Source organism: Fringilla coelebs (genome assembly GCF_963513975.1).
Source record: "Fringilla coelebs genome assembly, chromosome: 8".
NCBI lineage: Eukaryota > Metazoa > Chordata > Aves > Passeriformes > Fringillidae > Fringilla > Fringilla coelebs.
The window spans coordinates 36,929,527-36,956,725 of record NC_140066.1 but is presented as its reverse complement, the minus strand read 5'-3'; the positions used below and the strand labels follow the sequence as shown (position 1 = coordinate 36,956,725).

At 47.3% G+C, this 27,199-nt stretch overlaps 2 protein-coding genes across 3 annotated transcripts in view; one reads left to right on the top strand and one right to left on the bottom strand.

Moving 5' to 3' along the window:
• Positions 1-7,239: 7,239 nt before the first annotated feature.
• On the top strand, positions 7,240-9,024 carry NKX6-2 (NK6 homeobox 2; the record flags this gene model as incomplete). Its single annotated transcript, XM_084210585.1, has 3 exons — positions 7,240-7,654; positions 7,920-8,092; positions 8,776-9,024. 3 exons carry the CDS (start codon positions 7,240-7,242, stop codon positions 9,022-9,024), a joined length of 837 nt encoding a protein of 278 aa, XP_084066711.1.
• A 2,546-nt stretch (positions 9,025-11,570) lies between these two features.
• The window catches only part of INPP5A (inositol polyphosphate-5-phosphatase A), a 185,636-nt gene continuing 170,007 nt past the window's right edge, over positions 11,571-27,199 (bottom strand). Inside the window, exons 13-16 of one of the 2 annotated variants that reach the window (XM_084209868.1) lie at positions 18,795-18,906; positions 14,534-14,602; positions 13,252-13,339; positions 13,015-13,153 (exon numbers count right to left, since the gene is read on the bottom strand). In XM_084209868.1, coding sequence (XP_084065994.1) covers positions 13,259-13,339; positions 14,534-14,602; positions 18,795-18,906 — 262 coding nt within the window. In that variant the 3' untranslated portion in view covers positions 13,015-13,153; positions 13,252-13,258. Of the gene's footprint in view, positions 13,154-13,251; positions 13,340-14,533; positions 14,603-18,794; positions 18,907-27,199 lie in introns of both variants that reach the window. The other variant, XM_084209867.1, reaches the window with a different exon arrangement.

Here is a 27,199-nt window from a genome sequence, read left to right as displayed (position 1 = left end):
GCATCGGTCCAATAACTTTTTTTTATTGTTACTAAGAGTAACAATAAAAAATGGATATTATTTAACTGATCTACTGCTCCACAGTCAGGGTAATTCCAATATTTTGTCTTGTGTAACTAAATGGTTGATGTATACCCATCATTTATCACTGTTTTATGTCTTCTTCAAAAAAATGTGAGGAAGATCAAGACATCACCAGGAGAATCTTCTAACTTAACACGTTTAAAAGATTTGTCAAAGCTGAAGTAATAATGCAATTTGTTATTCTTTCAAGATACTCTTAAAGGAATAGCCTGTCAGCTGAAAAATATAAATTACATCATAGAATATGTGCACTGAAGATTATGGGAATGCTACCACTGAACATAGCTCCACAGAGAACACCACTGCACTGTAGCTTTATCCTGCTGCCCATCCAGTTCTGTCCTGTTATCTGTCTTGGAAAACAGCTATGTAAATAATATATATTTTTAGCAAGCTTTGTGAATATGGAAGATCATACAAGACAAGCATCATAAACCTGAGTAATCCACTATTGTTCCAACTCCCAGCAAATGGACTCTGCTGTCCTACAGCTCAGAAACACACTGCCCTTATCTTATTTGCTCCTGAATTGGCTCCTAATAGCTGCCTAACAGCATATGTTGAAATATTCCCCAAATAGCTCAGAGAAGCATTTTCAAACTGTTGCAAAACCCAGACAGGAAAAAACGAAATTGAATTGCCCCAGTCTTTCATTTCCTATGCAAATGATACTTTCATTTTCTTTCATGATGATTTGGGGAACTCTCTGATCACTCTGAAATCATGTGCCATATGAAGTGCTCTGCTAACCCTTCAGTTTTCTGAAGATTGCCTTTGAGATTGCTGAGGATGGCCAGAAAAATTTTTGTCACATTTTGGTCACACAAGGTTCTCATCCCAAGTCATACCCCAGTCCTCTCTGCTTTCAGTAATCCTTGTCTTTTTTCTTATTCTCACATATTCAGGAAGAGTTTTACTAACAAAACAATTCTCTGTGGCTCAGAGAGAATCAATACTGCTTATAAGCACACTCTTTATTTATTGGCAACTTACTCCTGAGTTCCCCCATCCAGGCTATCAATAGGAAGGCAATCTCTTTATAGCACTAATGACTTGCGGTAAAGTATATATATCTGTTTAATACAAATAAGGGCAAATGACTTCCCAGTGTTGGTTAGATGAAATAGAGCTCACAAGGGCTTATCTTACTTAGAAAGAACAATGTGCAGCCTTCTCTCATTAAAAAGATAAACTATTAGAGAGGAGACAAGTAGGAAAAGAACAGCATTGGAGGAACAAGAGAAGTGGGAGAGGGTTGGTGGGGGGACACTAAGTTTAACACAATATAAAAACTCTAAATGCTCCTAATACTAACAACCATCTAAGCCACTGGCAGAAGAAAAGAGACAGGTAAACCACGGTTTCCCCAGAAAGAGAGGAAAAAAATCACAGTCCTGGGAATCTCAGTAATACCAGTGATCTGCTGGAAACAGCACCAAAAATTCAGTCCACCAAAAACTGACTCCTAGATCAACTAGGGTAAGAAAAGCCCTTCATTTTGATAAGGACATTAAGCCAAAAAAAACATCCCCTCCCTGCCCACCATATCCTTGTTAAGTGTGTCTGTCAAGATACACAACAGAGAGAACAAAACTAATGCTAATAGCTGCTTGTCTTAAATCTCTCAGAAGTTTCACCTGCAAAAATTCTTTCATTTCTGCCCCAAAAATATGCATAAAATTATATTCATGCTACTTTCCATCAATATTTACAGTTATGATTGGTGATTATAACATCAGAAGCTTTTCTTACACCTAATTCATGTTTTTCAGAGCTTCAAAACTTGTGGCTTAAAATCCAAAGCATACCAATTCACACAGAGGCACTGAAAATTTCGTCATGATACTTTTAAAATCTCACTCTAGTCTTCAGCAGGAATAAGTTATTTTGAAAGGATGCATACATACAGCTAAAGAGATTAAAACCTTAGAGAGTCACAAGACACAACACATACTGAGCCTTTTGATTTGTTCTTTCTAGAAAGGACTAAAAAGCAGTCTCATTTTTGTGCTTGGTAGTTGAAGTTAACCAGCTTCCCAGGAAGACATCAGTTAGAAACAGAATTTTTACATTTCTTCACATTTCTGTCACACTGTTCTCAAGGTCATCCAGTTTCTCTTGTTCCTGCTCTAGACTATGGACACTCAGCTCTGCACCATTAGCAGATTCCTACCTTTTGTGCCAAGGATCATAATGGAAAATATTAAATATGGCCTTTCTCAGAACATACATCATCCTGTGAAGATGTTTCAACAGAGATCACTTAGTCTAAAATGACTTTGTTTTCTAGTGACTACAATATTAGGCAAAAATACCCCTCATTTTTAAACACAAGGATCTCTTTTAGATATGCTGTGAAGAAGCAGCATCCATACTGCCAGGAACACAGGCAGACAGCATCATCACAGGGCCAGGACATGGATTTTCCTCTTGTCACTATTGCTCTATGTAACTCCGTGTAACAGTATCATTTCCCTTGCTCCTGCCCTGGTACCTCCATTAGCCGCAGAGTGACTCGGGACAGGAAACCTGTGCGGCAAGCTGCTCTGAGCTCCCGCTTCCTCAATCACTCTGTTTCTACATGGACTTTACAGCTGCACTTTGGAATAATGTATAAGGCAGTGGGGGGATCTATTAGTGACTTATTTTCTTCTAGTCCACAACCTCTGAGACATTTTCAGCTGCACATAAGCTACAAGAAAAGGCACTTTGGTTCTGTGCATAACAAGAAAAACAAAAAAACGAACACAAAAAAAAAAAAAAAAAAAGCAGGCGAAACAAAACTTGTCTGAAGTTATTTGTACTGTAGAATTTAATTCTGGTCCACTTACTGCAATACTCCTCTTTCTCCTCATTGCGTATGCTGGAATGTGTAAGTCCCATACGAATTTGATGTTACTGATATCAGTTTTGTTTCTATGTCATTTGCAAGAAATGTTAGTGATGTCGGGCAAAGCAAAACGATCGTTAACTTCAGACGGCGGGAATTCGTGCTTTGTCCTACCTGTAACTACGCCCGGCGAGGGCGTCAGTGCCGCGGATCTTACCGCCCGCGGCCCGGTGCGGGCGCGTCACGGCTCCGGGACTGTGCAAGGACAGCGCCGGGGCACTCGCGCAAGGCTCCCGGAGCCCCGTCCGTACGGCCGCCTTACCCCGTCCCACCGCTGCCACAACATATCCGGCACGGAGAGAAGCGGCGGCGGCAGCGGGCCCGGCGGGGGAAACGAGACCGGGCCCGGCGGGGGAAACGAGACCGGGCCCGGCGGGGGAAACGAGACCGGGCCCGGCGGGGAAAACGAGACCGGGCCCGGCGGGGGAACGAGACCGGGCCCGGCGGGGGAAACGAGACCGGGCCCGGCGGGGAAAACGAGACCGGGCCCGGCGGGGGAACGAGACCGGGCCCGGCGGGGGAAACGAGACCGGGCCCGGCGGGGGAAACGAGACCGGGCCCGGCGGGCGGGCGGACGAGGCGCTCGGTGCAGCGGCCCCGCGCCGGCAGGGGGCGCCGGCAGGGCGCGGCGGAGGCGGAGGCCGGGCGGGCCGCCGGGGCGCGGGGCAGGGCGCGGGGGGCCCGGACAGGTGACCGCGCTGTCCGCGGCCCGGCCCTGTTCTCCTCCGCCGAAATGAACGTTCCGAAAGCGGCGACACGAGCAGTGCCGGTGGCGTGTCCGCCCGACGGGACGCGCTGCAGCGCTGCCGGACTAACCTGGGAACGCGCCCGCATGGCTGTCACAAATGCCTCGAGCTGGTTTATATCTGCTCGGGTAAGCCCTCCATCAGTAACTTCTGCTCGGCCACAGGAAGCACCGGAGACAGAGAGCGCTCCAGCAGCCGATGAGCCGCTGACTCTTCGGAACGGTATCACCGATTTATTTTACCGAGACCACCACTCCGAGAGGCTGCCGGGCGTGATTGCGGGCGCTGCGCCGAGCCCGGGGGCGAGCAGTCAGATGTCCGGGGCCCGGGCCGGGGCCAGGGCGCTCGTAGCGGCCGGTGCAGTCTCCGGGAGGACTGCCCGGCCACTGCGACGTCTCCGAGGGGAACGAGCTTTGCACCCGGAACGCGGTTTGCTTAAGGGGGAGTCCTTGGCCCCGGAGCAGCCTGGCAGCGCCTGAGACCCAACAGCATCAGGGAGAGGGAGCGGCGGGGCGGAAAGAGGATTCGCGAGCAGCCCGCGAGTGGGGAGCCGGAGACACCAAGGGATGCCTGCCTGTGGTCCCCTCTTTCGGTGCCACACCTTATCGGAAGAACAGACGCAAAAGTAGATTTATCACTCCATGGGGTCTACAGAAATAAAGCCCACATATTTCCAGATGGGAAAATGAGAGTATGAGATTTCAGGAAAGTCAGTGAATGAACAAACGCGCCACTGATGTGCAACAAGTGTCACTGATAACATACAAACTGCCAACAGGCCTCCGAGGGCAGCTTTAGATGGAGCGGGAGGCTTTGGTTCTGCCCCCGGGACCCGCACGCCGATGGGCGAGTGTCCCGAGGTAGCAGCCCCCCGCGGACCAACGGCCACCGCCGGGGGCGACGCGCGTCGAGTTTTGCGCGCTCCTGGCTGCGGCGGAAGCCGCGCGGGAGCGGGGCGGCGGCGGGACACGGACACGGACACGGACACTCTCGGATGTCCCGGGGAAGCAGGCGGCAGGCGCGCGGAGGACACTGCGCTCCGCCACGGCCCTCTCCTACCGGCGGCACGGCAGCCCAGCGGCGAGCGTACCCGTCAAGGGCGGACGGGGTCGGTCTCGCCCGGTCGCAGTGTGGATGGCGGAGGCCGCACGCTTACCTTGTTCCATCGATCCCGCGCAAGAAAGCAGCGTCTCGGCGCGGCCGCTCCCCGGTGAGCGGCTACCAGCTGCCTGTGTCTGGATCAGCGCCCGGCCCCCGGCCGGGCGGGGCGGGAGGTGTCCCTCCGTTAGCCGAGCCGAACCGAACCGCTCAGCGCCGCGGGGTCGGTATTCAGAGCCGCAAGATCTGCGGGCTCGGCGGGCAGAGGCGCTGCTGGCCCCCAGCACCGCACTGGGGCAGGCAGACCGGCGGGACGCGAACAAACCCGGCGGTCTACGCCCCGGAGAGGCACGGGCTGGCAGAGACCGAGCCGAGCCGCGGGCTGGCTGCGCGCCGGGACCTGCCTGCCCGGGACGGGTGGTCCCCGATCCTCGGCTGAAGGCACGACTCTCCGGAAGGGCCGATCAGCCCCGTCTGAGGCCACCTGCAGCAGCTTTCAACGCCGCCGTGAGCCGGGGCCGCGCCAGAGGCGGAGGGAGCAGGTGGCATTGCCAGCCCCTTCCTAACGCACGCAGGCGTCGCGGAAACGAGCCTGCACAGAGCTGATGAAGCTCTCCTCACAAAGCCCGATACACCGTGACTGTTCCCTCCGCTGCTGATGTTTGCAATAGACAGAGGGAAAAGCAACGAAGTCGTTTATTAAACCTTCTTTAGCGCAGCGTCGTTTTAAATCTCACGTTTGTACGTTAAGCTTTTTACAAGGATGCGCAAAACGAGACGCACGGACTGTTATACATTCCGTAACTCCAGCCATTGAAAATAAAGACCACGGACGAGGCCGAATAATTACTTCCCAAAGTTGACCTACATTGTGTTGTTACAGATTAAACGAAACTCTGTTCACCTGCAAACGATTCTGACGACAGACATGACCACATCCCAAGGACCACGCTTTTAGTAATTGTTCTGATATAATCAAGTTGATTCGTGTTTATTTTATGAACACTTTGAAAATATTTAGTTTCCCGCTTGTTGTGGTTAATGTTTTCCTTCGATAACAATGTATCAAACCCGCAGGAGAAAGCAGCTGCAAGGCGGAAAACAGGCTAAAAACCCAGTTTCTGGAATAATTTTCTGTATAAGACTCAAATCCGAATTGTTATTTCTTGACAGTGAATCATGCTTTCGATTAGGAATATCTCTGGTCATTTTATTTATTCGAACGAGCTTGGTTCCGCGGTGATCCAATAGCAGTTTTTCTCCCTTTAAAGACCAGGGGCTCTATCCCTACCTCGGGTCGGGAGGAAGGGAGGGAGGAAAGAAGAAAGGGACCCTTTGCGACGCCAGTGGGTTTCAGAGTAGGCAACAAAGTTGAGCTAAACAGTTATTCACAGGGCTTAAGATAATTTTTTACAACAGCTTTAAAAACGCTGGGCTCTAACGCGAGGGCACGGTCGCTGAGCAGCTGAAGACGGAGCCAGTTACCCGAAAGAACAGCGATCGGGGCGGGCATTACAGCTCAGTGCTCCGGGGCAGCGCATCCTCCGGGGCCCCGCGATCATTTCCCGACCGCTCGATGGGGCGCCGGCGCTCTTCGCGTCGGGTCCCCGCCCGGCGGGAGGGGCCCGACGCGGCGAGTGGGGGGGGCGCCACCGCCTCCGGTGTAGCCGCTGGCTGCCGGCGGGGGCAGAGCGGTCGGCGGTGGGGCCCGGGGCGGCGGGGGCCGGGGCGGCGGGGCCAGGCGGGCGGGCCCGGGGCGGTGGCGGCGGGGCCAGGCGGGCGGGCCCGGGGCGGTGGCGGCGGGGCCAGGCGGGCGGGCCCGGGGGTCCCGTCGGGCGCGGCGCGGCCACGTGCAGTCCCGCGCGCTCCCACGGCTCGGTCCGGCCGTGACGTATCGGGGTGGAGGCGCGCGCCGCCCGCCGATTGGGCGGTGTTGGCGGCGCGGGGCGGTGGCCGCCCAATGGGCGCGGGGCGCGCAGGTGCCCGCGCGGTTATCTGCGCGCGGGGCGCGGCGCGGAGCGTCCCCGTGGCCGCCGGACACGCGGCCGGGGCGACGCGCGGAGCTGCCGGTCCTGCATCCCCTTCCCGCCGGATCGCGCGTGGAGCGCGTTGCCCGTAGTCCGCCGGGACGCGCCGCCGGTGGGGGCTTCTTCTCCCGGGACTCCCAGTCTGTTGTTTCACCGCGCTGCCCCAGCTCGGCTTTCGCTGCTCTTCAGCCCGGACTTCGGAGGTGCACGCCGCGGGAGCGGGCGGGCTAGCGCCGGGATTTTCCTGTTCCCAGCAAACTTCGGCACTTGCTGTCGCTGAGATCCCGCGAGCGGCGAGGAACACGTCCCGCCCGCGGCCGCGGTTCCGGCAAGGGTCCCCAGCGGAGCGGCCGCGGTGCGGTTGGGAAGGACCCACGCTCGCTGATGCCCGCAGATGTTAGCGGTGGGACAGATGGATGCTAATCGCCAGAGCGCATTCGTCCTTAGCAGTGCGCCGCTAGCCGCGCTGCACAACATGGCCGAGATGAAGACCTCCCTGTTCCCCTACGCCCTGCAGAACCCCTCCGGTTTCAAGGCACCGGCCCTGGGCGGACTCAACACGCAGCTCCCCTTGGGGACACCGCACGGAATAAGCGACATCCTGGGGCGGCCCGTGGGCAGTGCCAGTAACCTTCTGGGCGGGCTGCCTCGCATCAACGGGCTGGCAGCCTCGGCCGGGATGTACTTCAGCCCCGCTGCCGTGTCCCGCTATCCGAAGCCTCTGGCGGAGTTGCCGGGACGGCCGCCCATTTTCTGGCCGGGAGTGGTGCAAGGCTCTCCCTGGAGAGATCCTCGGCTCGCCTGTCCTGGTAAGTGCAGCCGGTTCTTGCAGGGCGCAGGGAGCAGGCGGCCTGGGATCCAGAGCCGGGGCGGCCCCAAGTCGGTGGACGGGGCGGGCGGCAGGAAGGCCCGGTGCGGGTCAGTCGGTCTTCACGGTCCCGGGTCTGTCCGGAGCCGAGCCTTGCTTTACAGCCGGCGGACACCCGAAGCGGCTCCGCAGGGCCTGGCGGGGCCCGGCTACGGACCGGGGCAGTGCAGAGTTCATCTCTGACGCAGCTCTTTCTCCGCTTCTAGCTCAGACGGGGATGGTTTTGGACAAGGACGGCAAGAAGAAACACTCTAGACCGACTTTCTCTGGGCAGCAGATATTCGCTTTAGAGAAAACCTTCGAACAGACGAAATACTTGGCAGGACCGGAGCGCGCCCGGCTCGCCTACTCCCTGGGGATGACTGAGAGCCAGGTGAAGGTAGGTCCGTCCCGCGGGCTCCCTCCTCTCCCGCGCTCCCTGCCGCGGCCGCTTTCTGCCATGTCGGTAATTACTAGCAGCCACGAAAACTACGCAATTATGCCGGGATTTTTTTTTTAGTCAGTTAGAATTTAAGTTGCATTTCGATTTTGGATAGATTTTAGGGTAATTTCTACCTATTTTGTGCTTAGAGCTCTCTGTGCTGCAAAAGGTTTAAAAGAAGTAGACATATTATATTTGATATAAACCACCATCACAACAAGCACAAAAAGCCCCCCGCAGGTAATTTTTTTTAAAGGACCACTTTTCCACGACGATCATGTCCAGTGATGCAATTTTACCTTGTGTTACCCCGTACATTTTTTAGCAAAGCCTGCAGGTGCAGCTGAATGTTGGGGTGTACCCTAAGCCAAAAATACTTACTTGTCCTGGGTATCGTATTCTGTTTTCAACAAACGACTGTTCCGGGAAGCTGATGATTTAAGCGTTGTGCAGCCTCGCAGAGCCGGGCAGGTGTCCCCAACGGGGCGCTCCCTTCCTAGGAGCCGTCCGGGGCTCTGCCTGATGCGGGCTCTGCTCCGAATTCCCGCAGCCCCGCGTTGCGAATGGGACGGGGTCGGCGGGGGCGGACGCGGCGCCGGGGCCGAGGCCGTAGCTGAGCTGTGCCCGGTGCCGGTGCCCAGGTTTGGTTCCAGAACAGACGGACCAAGTGGCGGAAGAGACACGCAGCAGAAATGGCCTCGGCAAAGAAGAAGCACGATTCGGAGACGGAGAAGCTGAAGGAGAGCTCGGACAATGAGGACGATGACGAATACAACAAGCCCCTGGACCCCAACTCAGACGATGAAAAAATCACGAGGCTATTGAAAAAGCACAAATCCACGAACCTGTCCCTCGTCAGCCCCTGCAGCACCAGCTCGGATACGCTGTGAGGGCGCGGGGCCGATGGCCACACCGGCAGCGCGGCAGGGGTGAGTGTAACTGGGTGTTTGAAGTGGTGTGTTGTACAGCCTAAGATGTATGTGAAATGTATATATTTTTTACAGAATAAGTTATGAATTTATTTTCTTTCTCATCGATGTAAATTTCAGAGAAAATTTTTCAACTTTTTGGGTTTTGTGTCCCTGTAAGGTTTCCCGCTCTTTCCTTTAGCCTTCCTGTTAATTTCCTGCTCCTAACAATCAGGTTTTGTTACGTTTTCTATGGGTCCTAAGTCCAAGCTCAACCACTTTGTATATAGTAATTTCAGATTTTGTGATGTATATTTCTAGTGTAAAAACGGCAGTTTTCCTTCACTCCGTCCCTCAGTGTTTTGGCAGTTTCATTTCTCCTGCCTCCGGATTTTATGCTTAATAATACCAAAAAACCAAACCAATGCCCCAAAAAAGCACGAGAGGAAAACGGACAGTTGATTTTACATTAGAATGTCTCCACACGTGTTGGAAAGACTTTGTATAAATCAATAAATTATTTAACAACCTCCTTTAGTGAGTTTCTTCCAGCATTTCTATGCCAGGGGCCGGGGTCACCAGAGCCTCTGCAGGGTGCCCGATGCTGCTCCTCAAGGGAAAAGGAGCCGCTGCGTCCGGGGGCCGGCGGGCTGAGCCGGGAGAGCCGCAGCCCCCTTGGCAGGGCCGGGGCTGCGGTCAATGCCGCGGGCGGGCCCGCGCTGTGGGACTGCCCGTCAGCCCCGGAGAGGAGAGACACCCGGCGCTGAACGTGCAGCCCGAACTGCCCATGCAGCGTCTCGTCGGCTTCGGGCGGGTGATAGGGTCCGCTCCGGAGAGGGGAGATAGGGGCTGAGGAGATCTCCCCATTGCGCTGCCTGAGTACTGACCGCTGCAAAAACCCGGGGGCGAAGTTGTTGAGATCCGCCGCGGCGGCCGGCGAGTTCCGCCACCCTCCCGTACCTTCCCGCCGGGCTCCCGGGCCGTGCTTCGGCCCCACACCTGCGGCCGCACCCGTGCCCGAGCCGGGCTCCGTGTGGTTCCGCGGCCGCCGAGGCGCTGCCAGCCACCCGAGACTCCACATTTCCCCCCTCGGCACACGCATGTTCGGGTGGGTGTGAGCCACCCACGTTGTTAAGGTGCCTTTATTTTTTTTTCCTGCTTTTGTTTATCTTTTTTAAAGGAACGAGAGCGCGTCTTTCCCCCGTGTCTCAGCTATGGCTTCACAGCCCGAGCAAAGGCCGGGAGCGGCTGCACCGCAGGCCCTCCTGCTGCCCCTGACTAGCAGCCAGCGGGACCCAGCAGCGCGGGGCCCCCGTTCTACAGCCGCCTTCCGCAGCGCTGGGCCCAGCGGGCGCGCCCTGGCTCCCCGCACCGCGGAGGGCCGCGCCCGAGCCTCCTCCGCTCGCCCTCTCTCCCGGCGCCGAGGCCCGCACGGCGCCGTCCCCACCGTGGCACGGCACGGCCCGGCCCGCGTCGGCGCGGTTCTGCTGCGGATAGGGGCCCGGACCTCTCCCCCTGGAGCCCCTCTCGGGTCCCGGTGTCCCCGCTCACTGTGACCGATCCCCTTCGCTCCTGCCGGAGCAGCTCCTCGTCCCGGGGAGGGTGGGGAGTCCCGCAGGTCCCTGCTCACAGAACGGGGCCGCGCCCAGTTATGCCGCGGTTACAGAGGGAGTCAGTCGAGTTTAGGGTCTAGTCTTCGCCCGGCTGTGAGCACGCTGAGCCCGGCCGGTGTTCGGGCTCCTGAGGGGAAGTGGCTGGATAAAAGCACCTGCGCTCGAGGCTAGTCATTCCCACCTGCCTCTTCCCACGGTTCTTAAACGAAACGAGGGGGCCTTATGGGAGAAGGGGCTCCGAGGCACCGCAGGCCTGACAGCCCGGAGACACGGCCCCGGGCAGAGGGCGAGCTGACAGGACCCGTGGCTCCTCGGCTGTCCCGGGGCTGCGGCGGGGTGACCGCTGGCATCGGCCCGGCCCGGCTCACCCCGCGCCTCCGGATTCGACGCCGGGGCTGTTAAAATGCAAAAGTTGAGTTTCGTGAATTTCTGAGGGTTCAATTTGGGGCATTCTCAGTAGCTCACCCCGGCAGGTAACCGGTGCACCCTGCACCCCGAGGAGGTTCGGGCTCCGGATGGCCCGCGGTTGGAGGCTGCATCGAGTTCATCTGTACTCGGGCCCCGGTCCCTGCTGGAAAAGCCTGGAGAGGTTTCTTCTGAAACTTGGGATAATCACGAAGGAGTTTATGGTGGCACATTTACTGACCTGCTGAGGACTAGCATCTTGTGAACAGCTCGTAAAGCTGCATCACCCTCCTCTCACCAGGGCTCCCATACCAGCTCCTTAGTGACTTTTACTCGGTTTGTATTGTGTTTTGATTAACACCAGAACTGCATCCTATGAAGAAGTTTTCATGTGAAAAATACTCTTGTTGCTTGGCAGAGTCAAAGGTATCTCAATAAGAAATGTAACAATTTAGTAATTTCCCTGTAATCACCACATTAAAGGGGCAGACACAGCCATGTTCACCATGATTAGTTTTATTGCTTGAGAACCAGAGTACTCATTTCTAAAGGCCTTCTGAGTTATCATGAGTTGAGTTCGCTTAAATAGAATTACTGTGTGGTTATAATGCAACATGGCACAGTAACAATACAGAGCTGCAGACACCCTTTGGGCAACAATACTTGCTATAAACTGGGCTGTACTGTTGAGAAAACTCTGCAAGCGGACATCAAATCATTTCCAATGGTAGTGATTTATACCAAAATCAAGCATCAATCTAATGCCATCGCGCAGTCCATGAACTCTGTAGTGTTCTAAATTAAATCAATAAAACATACATTTGTGTTTCATCAACAGACTCCCTAATCACCTTTTAATGTTGTATTTAGTGGTGGGAGGAAAATGTCTGTAACAAGACTATATTGTAGGCTGCACTGAGCTACTGACCAGGAAAATTTACAGTTGGGTTGATGTTTTTTTTTTTTTTTTCTTTAATACTGTATAAATACAGTCTGTGTCCAATACAGTTGCTACTTGAAGCAGACTATTATTTTCTTCTCCCGTGTTGTTATTGTTTCAATATAGAATATGGCACCATAAAACAGTAACAAAAGACGGACAAAAACAGTTTACAAAATTCTGGAAAGTTACACCCAAACCTAGCTAAGAACTTCACATTCAATCCTTAATATTACATAGAAAGAAGAGATTATAGGAGTAACAAAGTGAAACTGCTAATATATGTGCTATATAGTATGCTATATATCTGTATCAAGGATGGCACTGCTATATATTATTTATTATATAAATGTTGGTTGTTGATGTACACTTAACTAAACCTGCTAAGACTCCAATACTTACTGCTGATATGGCACTCTCAAGCATTCATATTGGAAAGTATATTTAGCATAAGTTTTGGTCAGGTTTATAAATTATTTATATATCTGTGTATATATACACATACATACATATATATACACACACATATATATATATGTATGTATAGAAAGCAGCTGCTGTGTGATTCAAAAACCATGTAACATGGCAGTATAGTAAATAAAATGAGAAAAAAAATTTAAAAAATGAAAACCAAAATACTAAAACTAAAACACAAACCATAAGCCTTGGTCAAAAAAGAAAATACCATTTAAAACCATCAATATCTCTATCTATACAATCCAATGTACAAAATCCCAAAGTGGTAAAGATATATAATGGGTATGATACCTTTAAAACTTTATAATATGCTGAAATAGCTTTTCCACATTGACAAACACTTATTAAAAGTTGAAAGTTGTGAAATCTAGAATACATAACATCTCTGCTGTCTATTTAGAGTTTTGGCAACAGAACTGTGACATGTATATAAAAAATAATTCCACATTTCTACTTGATGTCACATGAACATACAAGACAGTGAGGTATGTGAGGCGTCTCTTGAACAGAGTCCAGATGCTGAAGCATAGTGTACGATCAGCAGTCTAAAAATGTGGCACTCAGGACTGGATTTATCAATACAGCTGTTAGGATTACAGATTTCAGTGTGCTGCCTTCCCTCCTGGCTACAGTGTGGTTTCACGGAAAATCTTCTCACTTCGTAGGCATCTTTTTCCTGTTGCAGAATTGGCATTTTTTTAAAAAGAAAGATAAACACAGGGGAAATGATGTAGAAAATGTAATAGAAACGTAAAGAAAAAAGATGATATTTACCACCACATCACTGCACGACACAACACTTGTGCACATTTGCAATAGGTTTACCTGCCCCAGCAGCTATTCGAAAGGACAGGAACACAGGCTGCAGCAAGTTAGGGAAAAATAGAAGTTACATGTTTGAAACATACGTGTTTTGTTTTTGTTTTTTTTTTTTTTTCTTTACAGTCAGTAGTAAATACAACAAAAAATTCTCTATGACTGGAAACAAAATACCGCAACAAGTTTTTGAATTAATATAATTACAAAATGCATAAGGGAACAACATAATCTCCTCACAGATTTCTGCTCCCACTGAAACCTAAAGGAAAAATTTCCACAGATTTCTGTGGGAAGAGGTTCAGGTCCCATACACATCTCCCTTTTGTAACAATGCTGCACCACTTTTGTGATGAAGGAAACAAAAACCTGCTGTTTCTGAACTGGCTGACCCAGAGCTTTTTGTTTACTGGATAAGTTAGTAAGTTGCTCTGTTTTAAAACCTTGGATGATTCTGGACCAAATGCCCTAAGTGCATTTTTCCTTAGAAAACAATTCCCTGTCTCACACAGAACTCTGAGCATGGAATTAAATAGGGGTATGCATTTGTGAGTTCAGATTTGCATGTACACATGCATCCACACATACAATTACCCACTATCCCTCTGAATTATCATTCAAAAGCCTCAGTGCTGTTTTTAGATAAGCTTTCAGAGGCTACCTCCTACTCCTCAATTGGCTTTTTTCAAAGAAAGCAAATACTCTTGTTTTATTGTATTTCTAAGGTTTCCATCTGGTATCTTCAGCAAAGAAGACCATAGAATTCGGGTATTTTATTAATTTAAACAACTGGTATTTACTTATTCATAATTCTTTATCCTTTTTCTATATTCTTTTTATCACTTGTTGTTTGGACATGGAACTGCCAATATATTCTTTTACTAATAAACACCTATGCATCAACCTAGTTGAAGCTATGCTTTGAAAGCATAGTTGATAACCCAATGAAATCACTTGTGTTCTGCTAGAAGAGTTTTAAGCGTGCAGATGGCTGCTCCTCTTTGCTTGCATCGTATCCTGCTTTCATTCTAGCACCCATCCTGTTCTTTGATTTCATACAAGCAGCCATTCTGATAGACAGACTGACTGCAGCTGAATTTGACTTTGAAACATTTTCAAGGTATTAAAAACAGGGCAGAGATATAGCTGACTTCTTACAATTAGTACAACCTAGTGCATACATTCTCATTCCTAATGAAAAAATTAGAAGGTAAAAGACTAAAACGTTCAATTTAATTACCTTGTGATCCCCCATGCAGACATTTGGCCCAATGTGGTCATATATTACTATCTTCTCATCATTTTCTGACTAGTTTAAAAAAAAAAACAAAAAACAACAAAACACTAGTCAGTTCAAGAATTCTCCAGATTACACAAACAGAGAAAGGAACACTGGAAATATTGTACAAATAGGTGAAACCAGTTTCTGAATGAGGTGATATTAGCACATCTTTGCTTGGCTTCTCCAGAGAAAGAACGTGTAATATGAACTTTAATGCCCAGTACTGCTTGCAGTAATTTGTGCATTTTGCCTGCATAAAAAACCCCTGAGATCTCTATGCCTCCTCCCTGCTGATGGGACCTTGGGAAATATTCGTGGCTAACGCTGCACTAAGTGAAATGAGTGACTCGTAGCTGCATTCCAGGCTTCTGCTGCAAAATGCAGCAAGCACATTTGGCCAGTCCTTTTTTAAGAACAACACAATTTTTATTGAATTAGGTGAGACAAATGTTCTTGGAATTAAATGCAATCCATGTTGCCTTATAACAGCATTTGATTTCATCATATAGGGGAGTTTAAATGGTCAGAGAGATGAATGATTATTTTCAGGTTATGAGCATAATCTTTAACCATTTCTCTGAGATAAATTTCTTCATCTGAAAAAAAGCATTCAGGGATTTTAAGAAAAGCAGCAAATGACGGATGACATTCCTCTGGTCTCCATTATGAATTGCTTTCATTTTGTTCCATGTTGAACTTTACCCTTATACACTGACTTTAGCATTTTTATCTTAAAGAATAATAAAATGTACTCATCTTTCTGCTGTTTGCAATAAACGTGATTTGGAGGAGATATTTTGATTCTTTAGCACAGTGCTTCAGGAATAAATACAAATACATTGCCATACAAAATGATTTCTTATTGTGCTAAACAATTTCTATAAGCTAATTAAATCTGTAATCTGCACACTCTCCAGTCTCTAATGCAATCGTAGATGTGCTTTAAACTAGTTGGCGATACTAATTTATTTTGTAGGAAACAGCCAAGACTTTCTCATCTGTAATCAGTCAAGTTTGACTGGGCAATAACTTTATATAAACAGTAGCATTTAGGACTATAAAGTTAAAACTGAATTATCTTTAATGCAGTAAGGAAGCTTAAGGTCAGATTTACTTTACAGCACGGTTGTCTGCCAAAAATATAAAAACATAACCTTCTGCATTGTATGCATGAGCACTTTCCAATATTTCAAGATCATAATGCCACCAGCATCGGAAGTGGGGATACATTCATCAAAAGCGACTTGATAATTTACAAAGGCAGCATAAAATTGTGGATTTTCAACTGCATAATCTTTAGACAGATAAACAAATTACAGCAGTGCACAAGCAGAAACAATATACACTTGGCTGAGCATTCATTACTTCATGCGATCAGGCATCAGCGCAGCTCCCGAGCAGTGGGCAACCTTTGGTGGTTTAGGGCTCAGGAAGCATAAAATAACATGATGGTGAGGTAACCGACCATGGCATGATAGATGATGTTGCATGAAAGCTGTTTACAGCCCCATGTCAGTACAATCTGTAATGCCTACTGTGTAGCTGAACACACTGTACAGTGGCAATTTGTGCACCCTATCCTTTCTTTACCTAGGATTAAATGCAGATTAGCTACAATTTTTGTTTAAAATAAAATATAGAATTTCCTAGGCAGAAAAAGAAACACTTTAATTGCCTATAAGAAAAGGTAATACAGCAAAATAATTACCCGAATAAGAATATTCAATAGATAGTTATGATTCAAAAGTCTTTAAAGTTCATATACATTTTTATTTTAAGGATTTGTTACAGTGTAATCAGTTAATTAAAATTTGCTTTTACTTTCTTCAGAGGTCCTTTTAAAGCTTTAAAGTATAGGTCTCTGCTGTGGAGTTAATTCTCAGTCAATACCAACACTGCTTCTTGTGTAATACCACAGAAACCTGTAGGGTCATTTTGCCCTTTCCTGTATCAGTCCAGCATTATTTTTTCTAGCAGCTATTTTCATTAGGTTTTATGGGCCAGAATGCTGGTTTGGCTTTGGGCTGGATAAGCTAACTCCCATGTTGGTTACAGACTCACTGAGTCAAAGCCCAGTCTGGCCTCAGCAGCACCTGTCACTTTGCATACAAGCTTCTGGAGATGTCCCAAACTGCCCAACCACAATTTGCAAAGCAAAGCTCCAGAGACAGAGTTCTCTGCACTTTTAAAGGTGAGCTTTGAAGGATCCAACTGATGGGATTTCTGTTACACGAGACTGGAAATTGGAACTGACCTCACGGTTACAAACTCCTTCAGTGCTGTAACTTTGTTTTCCCTTGCTGAATTTTCTCCCATTATATCCAAGTTATAGCCCTCTAGATAATCAGAAAGAATTCCTTTCCCTCTGTACTGTTTACACTCTTCAAGCTTTTGTGTACACATCTATCTCCTTATTCATAGCTTTAAAAAAAAAAATCCTCCCTCATTGGCCACTCTTTTCATGGTTTTAATCCTTTGTTCTTTAGGAATTTCATGGTCACCAAGCACTATTGGTAACATTTTGGGTAAAGTCTCACTTTTTCACACATTTTTAAGTAACAAAAATAAGTAACACTGATTTTGACATTACTATTTGACTATAAAGCCTGTATTGCCCTTAGGCTTCACATTTTTTTACTGAATACTGCAGTACATGCATTGTCTAAAATTTTGGGTGAAATTTCATGATGTCACGTAGACACTTCCTACACATTAAAACGTGTGAGGAAGTGCATTGACTTGAAATTCAAGTAGCTGTGGAAAACACATTCCCAGCCTTTCAGTGAGTTATATACTGCAAAGCAAACAGTCTAATCACGAGATAAATAACCCCGATGAGAGAGAAAAAGAAGGTTATAAACTTCAGGAGAGCAAGTTTCAAGGGTGTAATTAATTTAAACTGGAAAAAAAAAAAGCTAAGAAGCTATAGAACATTGATTTACTTAGAAGATTATTTTCTGTAATTCACTCCCACTAAACTGCATTAATTATATAGGAGCACACAGACAGACACATGACTTTTGGCAATTTTGGGTTCAGTAAGTCTGTTAGAGTCATACAGTCTGGTCAGCCAAGACAGCCTCACTGCAGCACATCCATTCATGCAGCTGCCCATGGCCACTGCCAGCTGGCCAGCTCAGAACAGAGAGAGGTGGGAGAGATCTCCTATCACATCCCCATTTCCTGATCTGCTCTTGGTCCTCTAGAGCAGCTGGCAACCAGCGTCAGCAGGATGGGGTGTCTAGGTGCCAGGAGCACACACACAGGGACAGAGGCAGTGGAAGCTGGCACAGGTAACCAGCTGACCCAGTCCAGTGCTCCCAAGAAAAGAAGGAGGGCAGAGTGGAACAAGGAGGAGAGAGCAAATGACAGGAAAAAAACCTGGAGGGCTCCTGAACCATATTTACATCATTTAACCTTGGACAGAACATCACCAACTAACCTTAACCCTATCTATAAACACTAAACCCCAAGAGGAATTATATGTTTTAAAAACGTTGCACAAATGTATCTCTAAAGCTCTAATGGAATGTCTGAATTTAGGCACCTAGTTGGTGAACCAAAGTTAGGAGCCTACCTGCTGGAGACCATCCTTGTTCAGGGGACAGTGATAGATTTGGCCTACGTAGGATTTGACATATTCTTGGGAGTACTTTAGAAAATCTACCACTCTGGTAAATCAGGTGCCTGCAGGTGTTGCTGTCCAGGCTTTTCTCTCAATTGTGTGAGTCCTCAGCCAGGAGCCATTTGTATCTGCTCCTGTCTGCATCCCTGCTGAATCCTTGGTAGGGGCAGCATTGCCGCCTGTGTCACTGTAGGGTAGACTGGGCTGGGGGACCAATGGAGACTTTTTGTAGGGTTTTTATAGGGGCTTTTTAATTTTCTGTTACTCTCTTTAAAGCAAGCAGTTAGTCTCCCAGTGCTGTGCACTCATCCTTGCACAGAAGAGGCACAGGACAGAAGACGGTCAGTCACCACTGGCAGCTCAGATACCAAAAGAAGTGCTTGTGAAAGCTCATCTTTTAGTCACTGTCAGCAGGTTTATGGGGACAAATCCCCCTTCCTGGGTGCAAAGCACTGGAGGCACACCCCTCCATTTACTACCATGGTGTGCTGTCTCCAGCTTGGCAAACTCAAAGGCAGAGTCTTCCAGCCATACTTGCCTTTGGTGCAGATAATGCAGTGTGGAGGCACCAGGGGGCTGCAGGTCTGTACTTACTTTCAGAATGAGCTCCTTGGCTGAGTGGGACATCAGGATTCTGTCGCACCAGGCTGGACATCTCGTGTTCATGTACTGCCTTCCCTGGCTAGAGTCCTCGCTGTAGGGATAACTGCAAACAAATCCCATCCACAACCATCAATGACTCTTGGCAAAGCAGTCTGAAACCTCTGGCTCAAAGGGCCATATTACTTACAAAACGTCACTGTTAAAAAGCAGCTCTTCCAAACACTGTTTTTTTTCTCCTCCTTCTTTCCTTTTCATGTGCTCTTTTTCTATGTCTCTTCTCAGATCTACAACTCTACTGTATGGCTAAGAAGTTAAGACACACACAGTTTAAAAACTCTCCCCTCCTACCTTGTGCTTTTGTGAGAGTGTTTAAAGACAGCAAACTGTTTATCTGTGTGAAGCACAAAAATCAGTTCAATGATTTGAAATTAGACAAGAGACTACGGAATATGTACATGCAGAAGTTGAAAAATGAAACCTAGGGGAGAAAAAGTTCATCTTATGTGATTTCTTCACAGGATTCTCTTAAGGGGAGTTATTAGTGAATAATTTAACAGAAAACAGAGTTCAGAGTGCTGGGACCACTGCAGCTGTACACAAACCTCTCTTGTATGTACTCTTTAAGGGCGACAGAAAGGAAGACAGGACAAGACAGCAGGCTTTGCAGGAGATTTCTTCAGAACCAAGGAATCAGGAACGTGGTTTAAAGAAAGTGATGCTGACTATGTAAGATCCCGTACTAATGAAATTGTGTTAAGGAAAAATATATTATTTTGTAAAGACAACTCGAATAGAAGAGATCAAATGGTAGCTACACTCTGGGGCCATCATAAACATGCTGTGATATCTCCAGTGCATTCTAACTTAGCTTTAAAGGGCAGCAGAAAGTGTTTATTTTAATCTACAGAATATTGCTAAAGGTAACACACCAATGTGAGCCGATGGGCTGAGATCATCTGAAGCACCTGAAGGGCAACCTCTGGCTCAACCTCAATAAGCTGAGGCCAGAATTTTTCATGTCTCATCCAAATCTTCTCATCAGTTTACTAAGACAGAACTTTGCATTCAATGGTGGCTCACCACACTGTAAGGCCCAGTGCTTTTGTAGACCATTTCCAAAATGGCATGTGTGAGTAGCTAAGAAGGGGTTTTGTAGAAATCCAGAGGGTTTGTGACAGGCTCAACTTCTTGAATACTGGGCCTGAATTAACTGAAATTTGCCCTTGATAAAACTCTTAAAACCCCCAAACATCTACAAATGTATGTGTGAGTGTATTTGAAATGACATTTGCATTTTATTCTGCTCCTCATTGAATTAATAAAGGAAATACTGAGGTTTTTCTGATATGTCTTAAAATAAAATTTCTAGTATTGTAAAAAAGGGTTTGCATGCTTGAAGAGAAACTTATTTACCATCCTGTTTGGTGTGATACTCTGAAACGGAGACATACAGCTCTCTACCAATGGGTTTACAAGCTACACTGCCATTAAAAAGATTAGCCATGGCAAACATCCAAGAAAAGCGTACTGAATGTATTGGAACAAACCAGTGATCTCAGTACGTTTTCCACCTCATCAAACCTAACAAGACTCATTTTCAAAACATATTATGAGAATTCAATTTGCTGCTTCACTGACATACAGAAGTACAGCTTATTTCTGAGTGTCTGTGAAATATTTTGATGATGTAATACTATATTGGTAGTAGAAGCTCTTTGTCTGCAACTTAAGGGTTGACTTTTTCTCATAACCTCTTACTTTACTTATTACAGAACCCCACATAACTGAAGCTACTTTTTATGACATAAAGGTACAAGAATCAATCACATTTCATATAATCCTTCCTTTTACAGCATAAACTGTATGGCTTTTGAAATATGATGTTCCATACCTGGAATGATCTGTTACTGCTATGTGCTAAAGCATTAAATCCTAGAGCCTATATTCTATTAAATGGTATTTATCAATTTGCTTTATTTATTTTAACGTTTTCACAGGGGGAAAACTTCTGCCAATTTTTCAAGGTCCTTAGCACTGATCACCCAGTCAAAAAGTTACTGTAGTTTACAAGTGTCTTTGACAAATCAGATTTCTAATGGCTGGGACAGAGATGAAAATAAATGCTGCAAAATTGTCCAGACGAAATGGCCTGTAGGTAATAGTTTAATATAATAAAGAGAGGCAAACTCTTCTTTTTATAAGAAAGAATCCTTCAAAGGAAGCAAGAAGCATGGAGTGCTCTGTCTCACTGCCCTCCAATAAATAAAGCTCCCTCCCTCCATCCACTCTGCTGTGTAGAAGTCCTAATCTCAGTGAAATGCTGACACTAACATAATAAAATATCCTAACAAGATACATGCCCCCAAAATTGGGAGAACTGTTAGCTCTCCTTCATGCTCTAGAGCAAAATTCTTTTGTAGATGGGCCCAAATCGTGGCCATAGCTAAATATGACTCAAAATTCCCATGAGGGATTCTTTTTTTTGTGACTTCCTGGGTTGTAGGGCTATTGTAGTTTATTATATGTCACTGATCTAAAATAGATTTTAGCAAATAAAAGTTCAATTAGATGTTTCTGGAATATAACTGTCACTGAAGAAGATTTCGTTAGACAGGCTGCTGAATGTATACTATTCCAGAACAAAAACACCTCATAAGTTGTCGCTATCATCCTGTTCCATAGCTAAGTGAACAGTGGCATGAAAATAGTGTGACTGCTTCCAGAATCATCTGCATGTGAACTCTGAAACTTTTGCTTGCTTGGTGCGTTTTTAAGGGTCCTGTCCCCAAGGATACTCTGGTATCTTACATAATGTTACTTCCTCTGGATGTCTTCTCCCCAGCTGATCAGATTTAAACCCAGTCAAGAGCAGCAATGAAAGGAGGAGCCTCCAGATGCACAGGCGTTTTAGGAAGGATGACGGCTCCGATGCAGCCAAAACAGACAGATGTTGCAGAATTAAAGACTTGGGGAAAAGGCCCAAAGGCTCAAAGCAGCGGCTGAGGCAGCACTTGTTTCACACTCAGCCCCTGGGTGCCCCGTGCTCGGGGCTGCCGCGCGCGGCAGGCACCGCCGGCTGCGGGAGCCGCGCCGAAAGGCACAGCGCTGTCCTGCCTGCCTGCCCACACAGCCACTGCCTGAGAGCACCAACCCATCCCAGGTGGGACTCAGGAAACTGGAAAATACCATCCCATGGTGGGACTCAGGAAACTGGAAAATACTTCCACTTGCTGCAGCGGGGAACAAGAGACACCAATACATGCTTCTACTTGACCGTTCACTTTTCACTCTTTCTAAGCTGGCTTCATGATTTCCCTTCTCTTTTCCTTCCTCTCAACCCCACTTCTTGACTGCTTCTTTGTCTTTAAGCATAAATAATCTCTTTAAAATTACTGTAAATTTAAGCTTGTGTACATGCAAAAAAGCGGAACTATTCTCATAATATGTATCTTCCAAAAGACATTAGGAATAAGACTGTCTGTGATCAAGGGCAATAAGTTAGATTTGTTTTGCTGACATCTCCAGCTTCTTTTAACACATTCACTCCAGGCAAGTAAGGAACTACCAGTTCTTAATTCAAAACTTACTTAGTAATTCTAAGTCAACAGATTTTCTGTTTTGTGAATTGTAGAAATAATTACGGATTTGATAAAAACAACTGCAGGTCAGATAAAAAGAAATTCAAGGACTCTATACCAAATAATCAAAAGTTTGAAATTCAAATATCAATCTCCCATTGGGGAAGTATTGTGCCATCCTTCTGTGCTTCCATCATTAGTCTTGGCTACCAGGACAATGACTGCGGCAGAGAAAAAGGGAAAACCAGCTCTCACTATCCCAATAATTACACAGGAAAGAATGCATTATTTTTTCCTTTCATTAGCATTCTGCCTTCATCACAATCTACTTTGTGTAATACACAGAAGTGAATAGGGAGTGCTCATGTAAAAATGATGACATAACAGATAAAGGCCTCTAGGTACCACTGAAACATAAATGATAGATATAATGCTAACACGTCCAGGTGCTAGAGTAAGGTAAGGATGTACACACTTCCATAGTATTCTGTACAGTTACACACTTTTTTACACACACTCTATTACGTCTATTTAAAAATAAAATAGGGAAATGGGGAATTCCCTGTGGAACAAATTTTATGCCCTATTTAAAACAGTGTTTTAAAGTTCTAGGAATTTAGGACCTTAGCCACTCATGTTAGCAGGGTAATAAATAGCAAAAAGAAACTCTTACTCTCTGTGTATTCCAGCCAGCAGAATTTATACAAAATACACTTTGACTCTGCATGCCCCTGGATGACGTGCAGACAGGCAGTTCTGGAGCATCCATGTGAAAAGCTTGCACAATTTATTTCCACTTGTTTAGGACTTACTCCTTCTGAAGATGCAGCTTCTAGCTGCTTTTCCATCCTATTTCACAAACTTCTGTTTGAGTTCGACTTATTTAATCAGGATTACTGCCAGGTGGGTTTTCTGAATAAAAATTCCAGCAACATCATTAATATAATGTTCAATACTGTTGAAATTTAACCAAACACTTTGATGAATTACTAACTTACTCTGTTAATAAGGAGCAGGCCGTCCAATAAACTACTGTTGTCACAGTCAATAAGGATGAGAACTACTTGGCAATTGTTTGGAGAAAATAAACCATTAAGAGGGTCAGTAATATCAGAGCATTACTACTGTTGACAGGTATTGTCAGAGATGATTAGACACCTTTGCAAAAATGCTTACTGCAGGGTGAAAAGTTGTCCGACATCATAAGCCATCCTGTCAGCAGTGCCTTAACTCAAAACACAGGCCAACAATGCTGTGTATATAAATGTCTCCTCAACTGGCATTTCCAGTTAGGAAAAACGCTCCTAATGAACTCTTCTCGTGTGCAAGCATGGAAAAAATCTGTTAGTGAGATGGGTGAAATGTACTTTTTAACAGGAAACAATTTATTCCCTCCGGAGGGCTGCTACCTGTAGCTGCCACCGGCAGTGTCCTCCGGCTTGTGCCGCACCCAGCGTGGGACGTGCTGGGACAGCCAGTGCTGGGACAGCCAGTGCTGGGGACAGCCAGTGCTGGGGACAGCCAGTGCTGGGGACAGCCTGTGCTGGGGACAGCCTGTGATGGGACAGCCAGTGATGGGGACAGCCTGTGATGGGGACAGCCTGTGATGGGGACAGCCAGTGCTGGGGACAGCCAGTGCTGGGACAGCCTGTGATGGGACACCCAGTGCTGGGACAGCCTGTGATGGGGACAGCCTGTGCTGGGGACACACAGTGCTGGGACAGCCTGTGATGGGGACAGCCTGTGATGGGGACAGCCTGTGATGGGGACACCCAGTGCTGGGACAGCCAGTGCTGGGGACAGCCAGTGCTGGGGACAGCCTGTGATGGGACAGCCAGTGCTGGGACAGCCAGTGCTGGGACAGCCTGTGCTGGGGACAGCCTGTGATGGGACAGCCAGTGCTGGGACAGCCAGTGCTGGGGACAGCCAGTGCTGGGGACAGCCTGTGCTGGGACAGCCAGTGCTGGGACAGCCAGTGCTGGGACAGCCTGTGCTGGGGACAGCCTGTGATGGGGACAGGCTGTGATGGGGACACCCAGTGCTGGGACAGCCAGTGCTGGGGACAGCCTGTGATGGGGACAGCCTGTGATGGGGACAGCCTGTGATGGGGACAGCCAGTGCTGGGACAGCCAGTGCTGGGGACACCCAGCGCTGGGGACAGCCAGTGCTGGGACAGCCAGTGCTGGGACAGCCTGTGATGGGGACAGGCTGTGCTGGGACAGCCAGTGCTGGGGACAGCCTGTGATGGGGACAGCCTGTGATGGGGACAGCCTGTGATGGGGACACCCAGTGCTAGGACAGCCTGTGATGGGGACACCCAGTGCTAGGACAGCCTGTGCTGGGACAGCCAGTGCTGGTGACATCCAGTGCTGGGACAGCCTGTGCTGGGGACAGCCTGTGATGGGACAGCCTGTGATGGGGACACCCAGTGCTGGGACAGCCTGTGATGGGGACACCCAGTGCTGGGACAGCCAGTGCTGGGACAGCCTGTGATGGGGACAGCCAGTGCTGGGGACAGCCAGTGCTGGGACAGCCTGTGCTGGGGGACACCTGGTCCTGCTATGAGACCCTGCCTTGTACAGACCATGCTGCCAGTGCTGCTCTGGGAAGTGTGGCAGCACTCACTAGGCAACAGTGGGGAAAATTCAGCTATTTAATCCTTTCTATTCCAGTAAAGGTCATTCTGAACAACTGTGCAGCCTACATCTAGGTTCAAATGCAGATCACTTAGCAAACTTTATCACATTTCAGGGAGTGGAAATGCCTCCTGTTCAAAACTCCTTGTACTCACTCATCTGTCAACTGTCCCCACATTTTATATCGCCAATTTTTTTACAATACAAAATATTTGAGATGGGATGGAACTATAAAGCATCAATGGAAACTGAGCTCTTTATGGGAAGAGCTGAGACAATTTTCATTTGGTTCACTTTATTTTTGAACTTAGGTATGAATCCTCATATTTACTAAACCTTTTCTCACTTTTAACTTCAAAAGGGGAAAAACACCAACCACTCTTCATCAGAAAATTATTTACTCTTTTCATATTATCTGAGAAAATGTTGGATCAATTTACCTTCAGCTCTGATGTGCTCTCAGATTGTCAAACATACTTTTACCTGAAGAAAGGATGGTGAATGTGGTCTGCCAATACAGCCTTTGGGTGCTCTGAGAGTTTTAAGGCCAAAGATAAAACTATTTTGATATTTTTAATTTACAGTCAGCACTAGTGTGAGCTGGTATGTAAATGTAAATTAACAAAATGCTATTCAACCAACTATTAAACAAAATGCCATTTCAACAAAATGCTATTCAACCAATCATAGGGTGACATCTAATTTTTGTCAGCTACTAGAGTGTTAGTTTCTTCTTTAAAATTGAATTAACATTTTTTATTTCCCTGAACCTGAAAGGGAGAGTTGGAGTTGGATTCCCTAGATCTCTTCCTAACAAATGACCCCCTGTAATTTATCTTCATATGCACATCTTAGGCAGCAGATCTAAGCTAAGCAGTAAGACACACTGGTGTTTGAATTAGATTATCTGCTTCATAGGTACCAAAACACTAATAAGCCTCGGTGATGCTCTGCAAGCCAACTGGCCACGATACGTGTCTCACTTCAGCCAAATCAGGAGGGCAAACAGAGCCCTGCAAACACAGTAGTTATGGAGCAATGTGTTAAACAGCTGCTACTTGCACAGGCTACGCCAACACCATGGTGATAGTACTAACAATTGGAGTCAAAGGTGACAATGGGACAGGGGGTCACCCGGGCAAACCAGCAGCAAAGAGCAGGATGGGTAAACAGGACTTGAGCCCTGAGTCTGGGCACAACACAAAACAGGAGGGTTAATGACATGGTGTTTTTATCAGAACCTTTTTAATAGATTTATGCTTTTTGGCTTAACAGTCTTCTTTAGAAAATACTGTAATATGGTCTGTAATATGCTTGAGAGTGAGCATTCAGGTATCACCAGCATTGCAAGACCTTTTTCAGTTTAAAAATTAAATAAACCCAGAGCCCATTTTTTTTCCCAGAAAGCATAATGCAACCCTTCACTTTCTGTGAAGAGCATTCACCCAGAATGGTGTCCAGGGTGCTGCTGAAAACCAACCTGTGGCCAAACCCTGGTGACAGGAGGACACGTGCTGGCACTCGCTCCGGTGCCAGGACCTGCCCGGGACCAGAGGCTGGCACATGGCTGATGGCAATGGGCACACTGTGCTCTGCTCTGACCCCAGAGCTGTGCCGAGGTGATGGCAAAAATGGATAATTTGGCAATACCAGTGCCTCAGCAAGTGAACACTGAGTGATGAACTCTATCGCTTTAATACCAGTAACGCTGTACCCCACGCAATATATGCAATACTGCTACTATTGCAAGTGGATAAATGGAATGATGAATAATGTTGACTTGTTGGGAAGGACCCAGTGCTGACTTGTTGCACCAGAACAGCCTGATGTTACTATCTATGACTGTGATTGAGCTTGATGTCTTTTCTGGGAATATGCCTACCTGTACTTCTCAAAAGTACCTTACTTTGGGGCTCAATTTTACAAAATCTCATATTGGGAAAAAAACCCAATATGAGGAACCTGAGGGAAGAAATGGGTCAGGATTCAGGCTCCAAACTACTGGGCCTTTCAGCAGTACATTCAGGTGGGACAGTCTGGCAAGGACCATAAGCTCTTTAGAATATGCTTTATTTTCTGCTTGCAGTGTGGTCTGTAGTCCTTACCTTACACATGGCGTAGCGTATTCCTTTGAAACATTTTTACTTCATTTGTGGTCCTTTCTTTTCCCCTTTCCCACAAT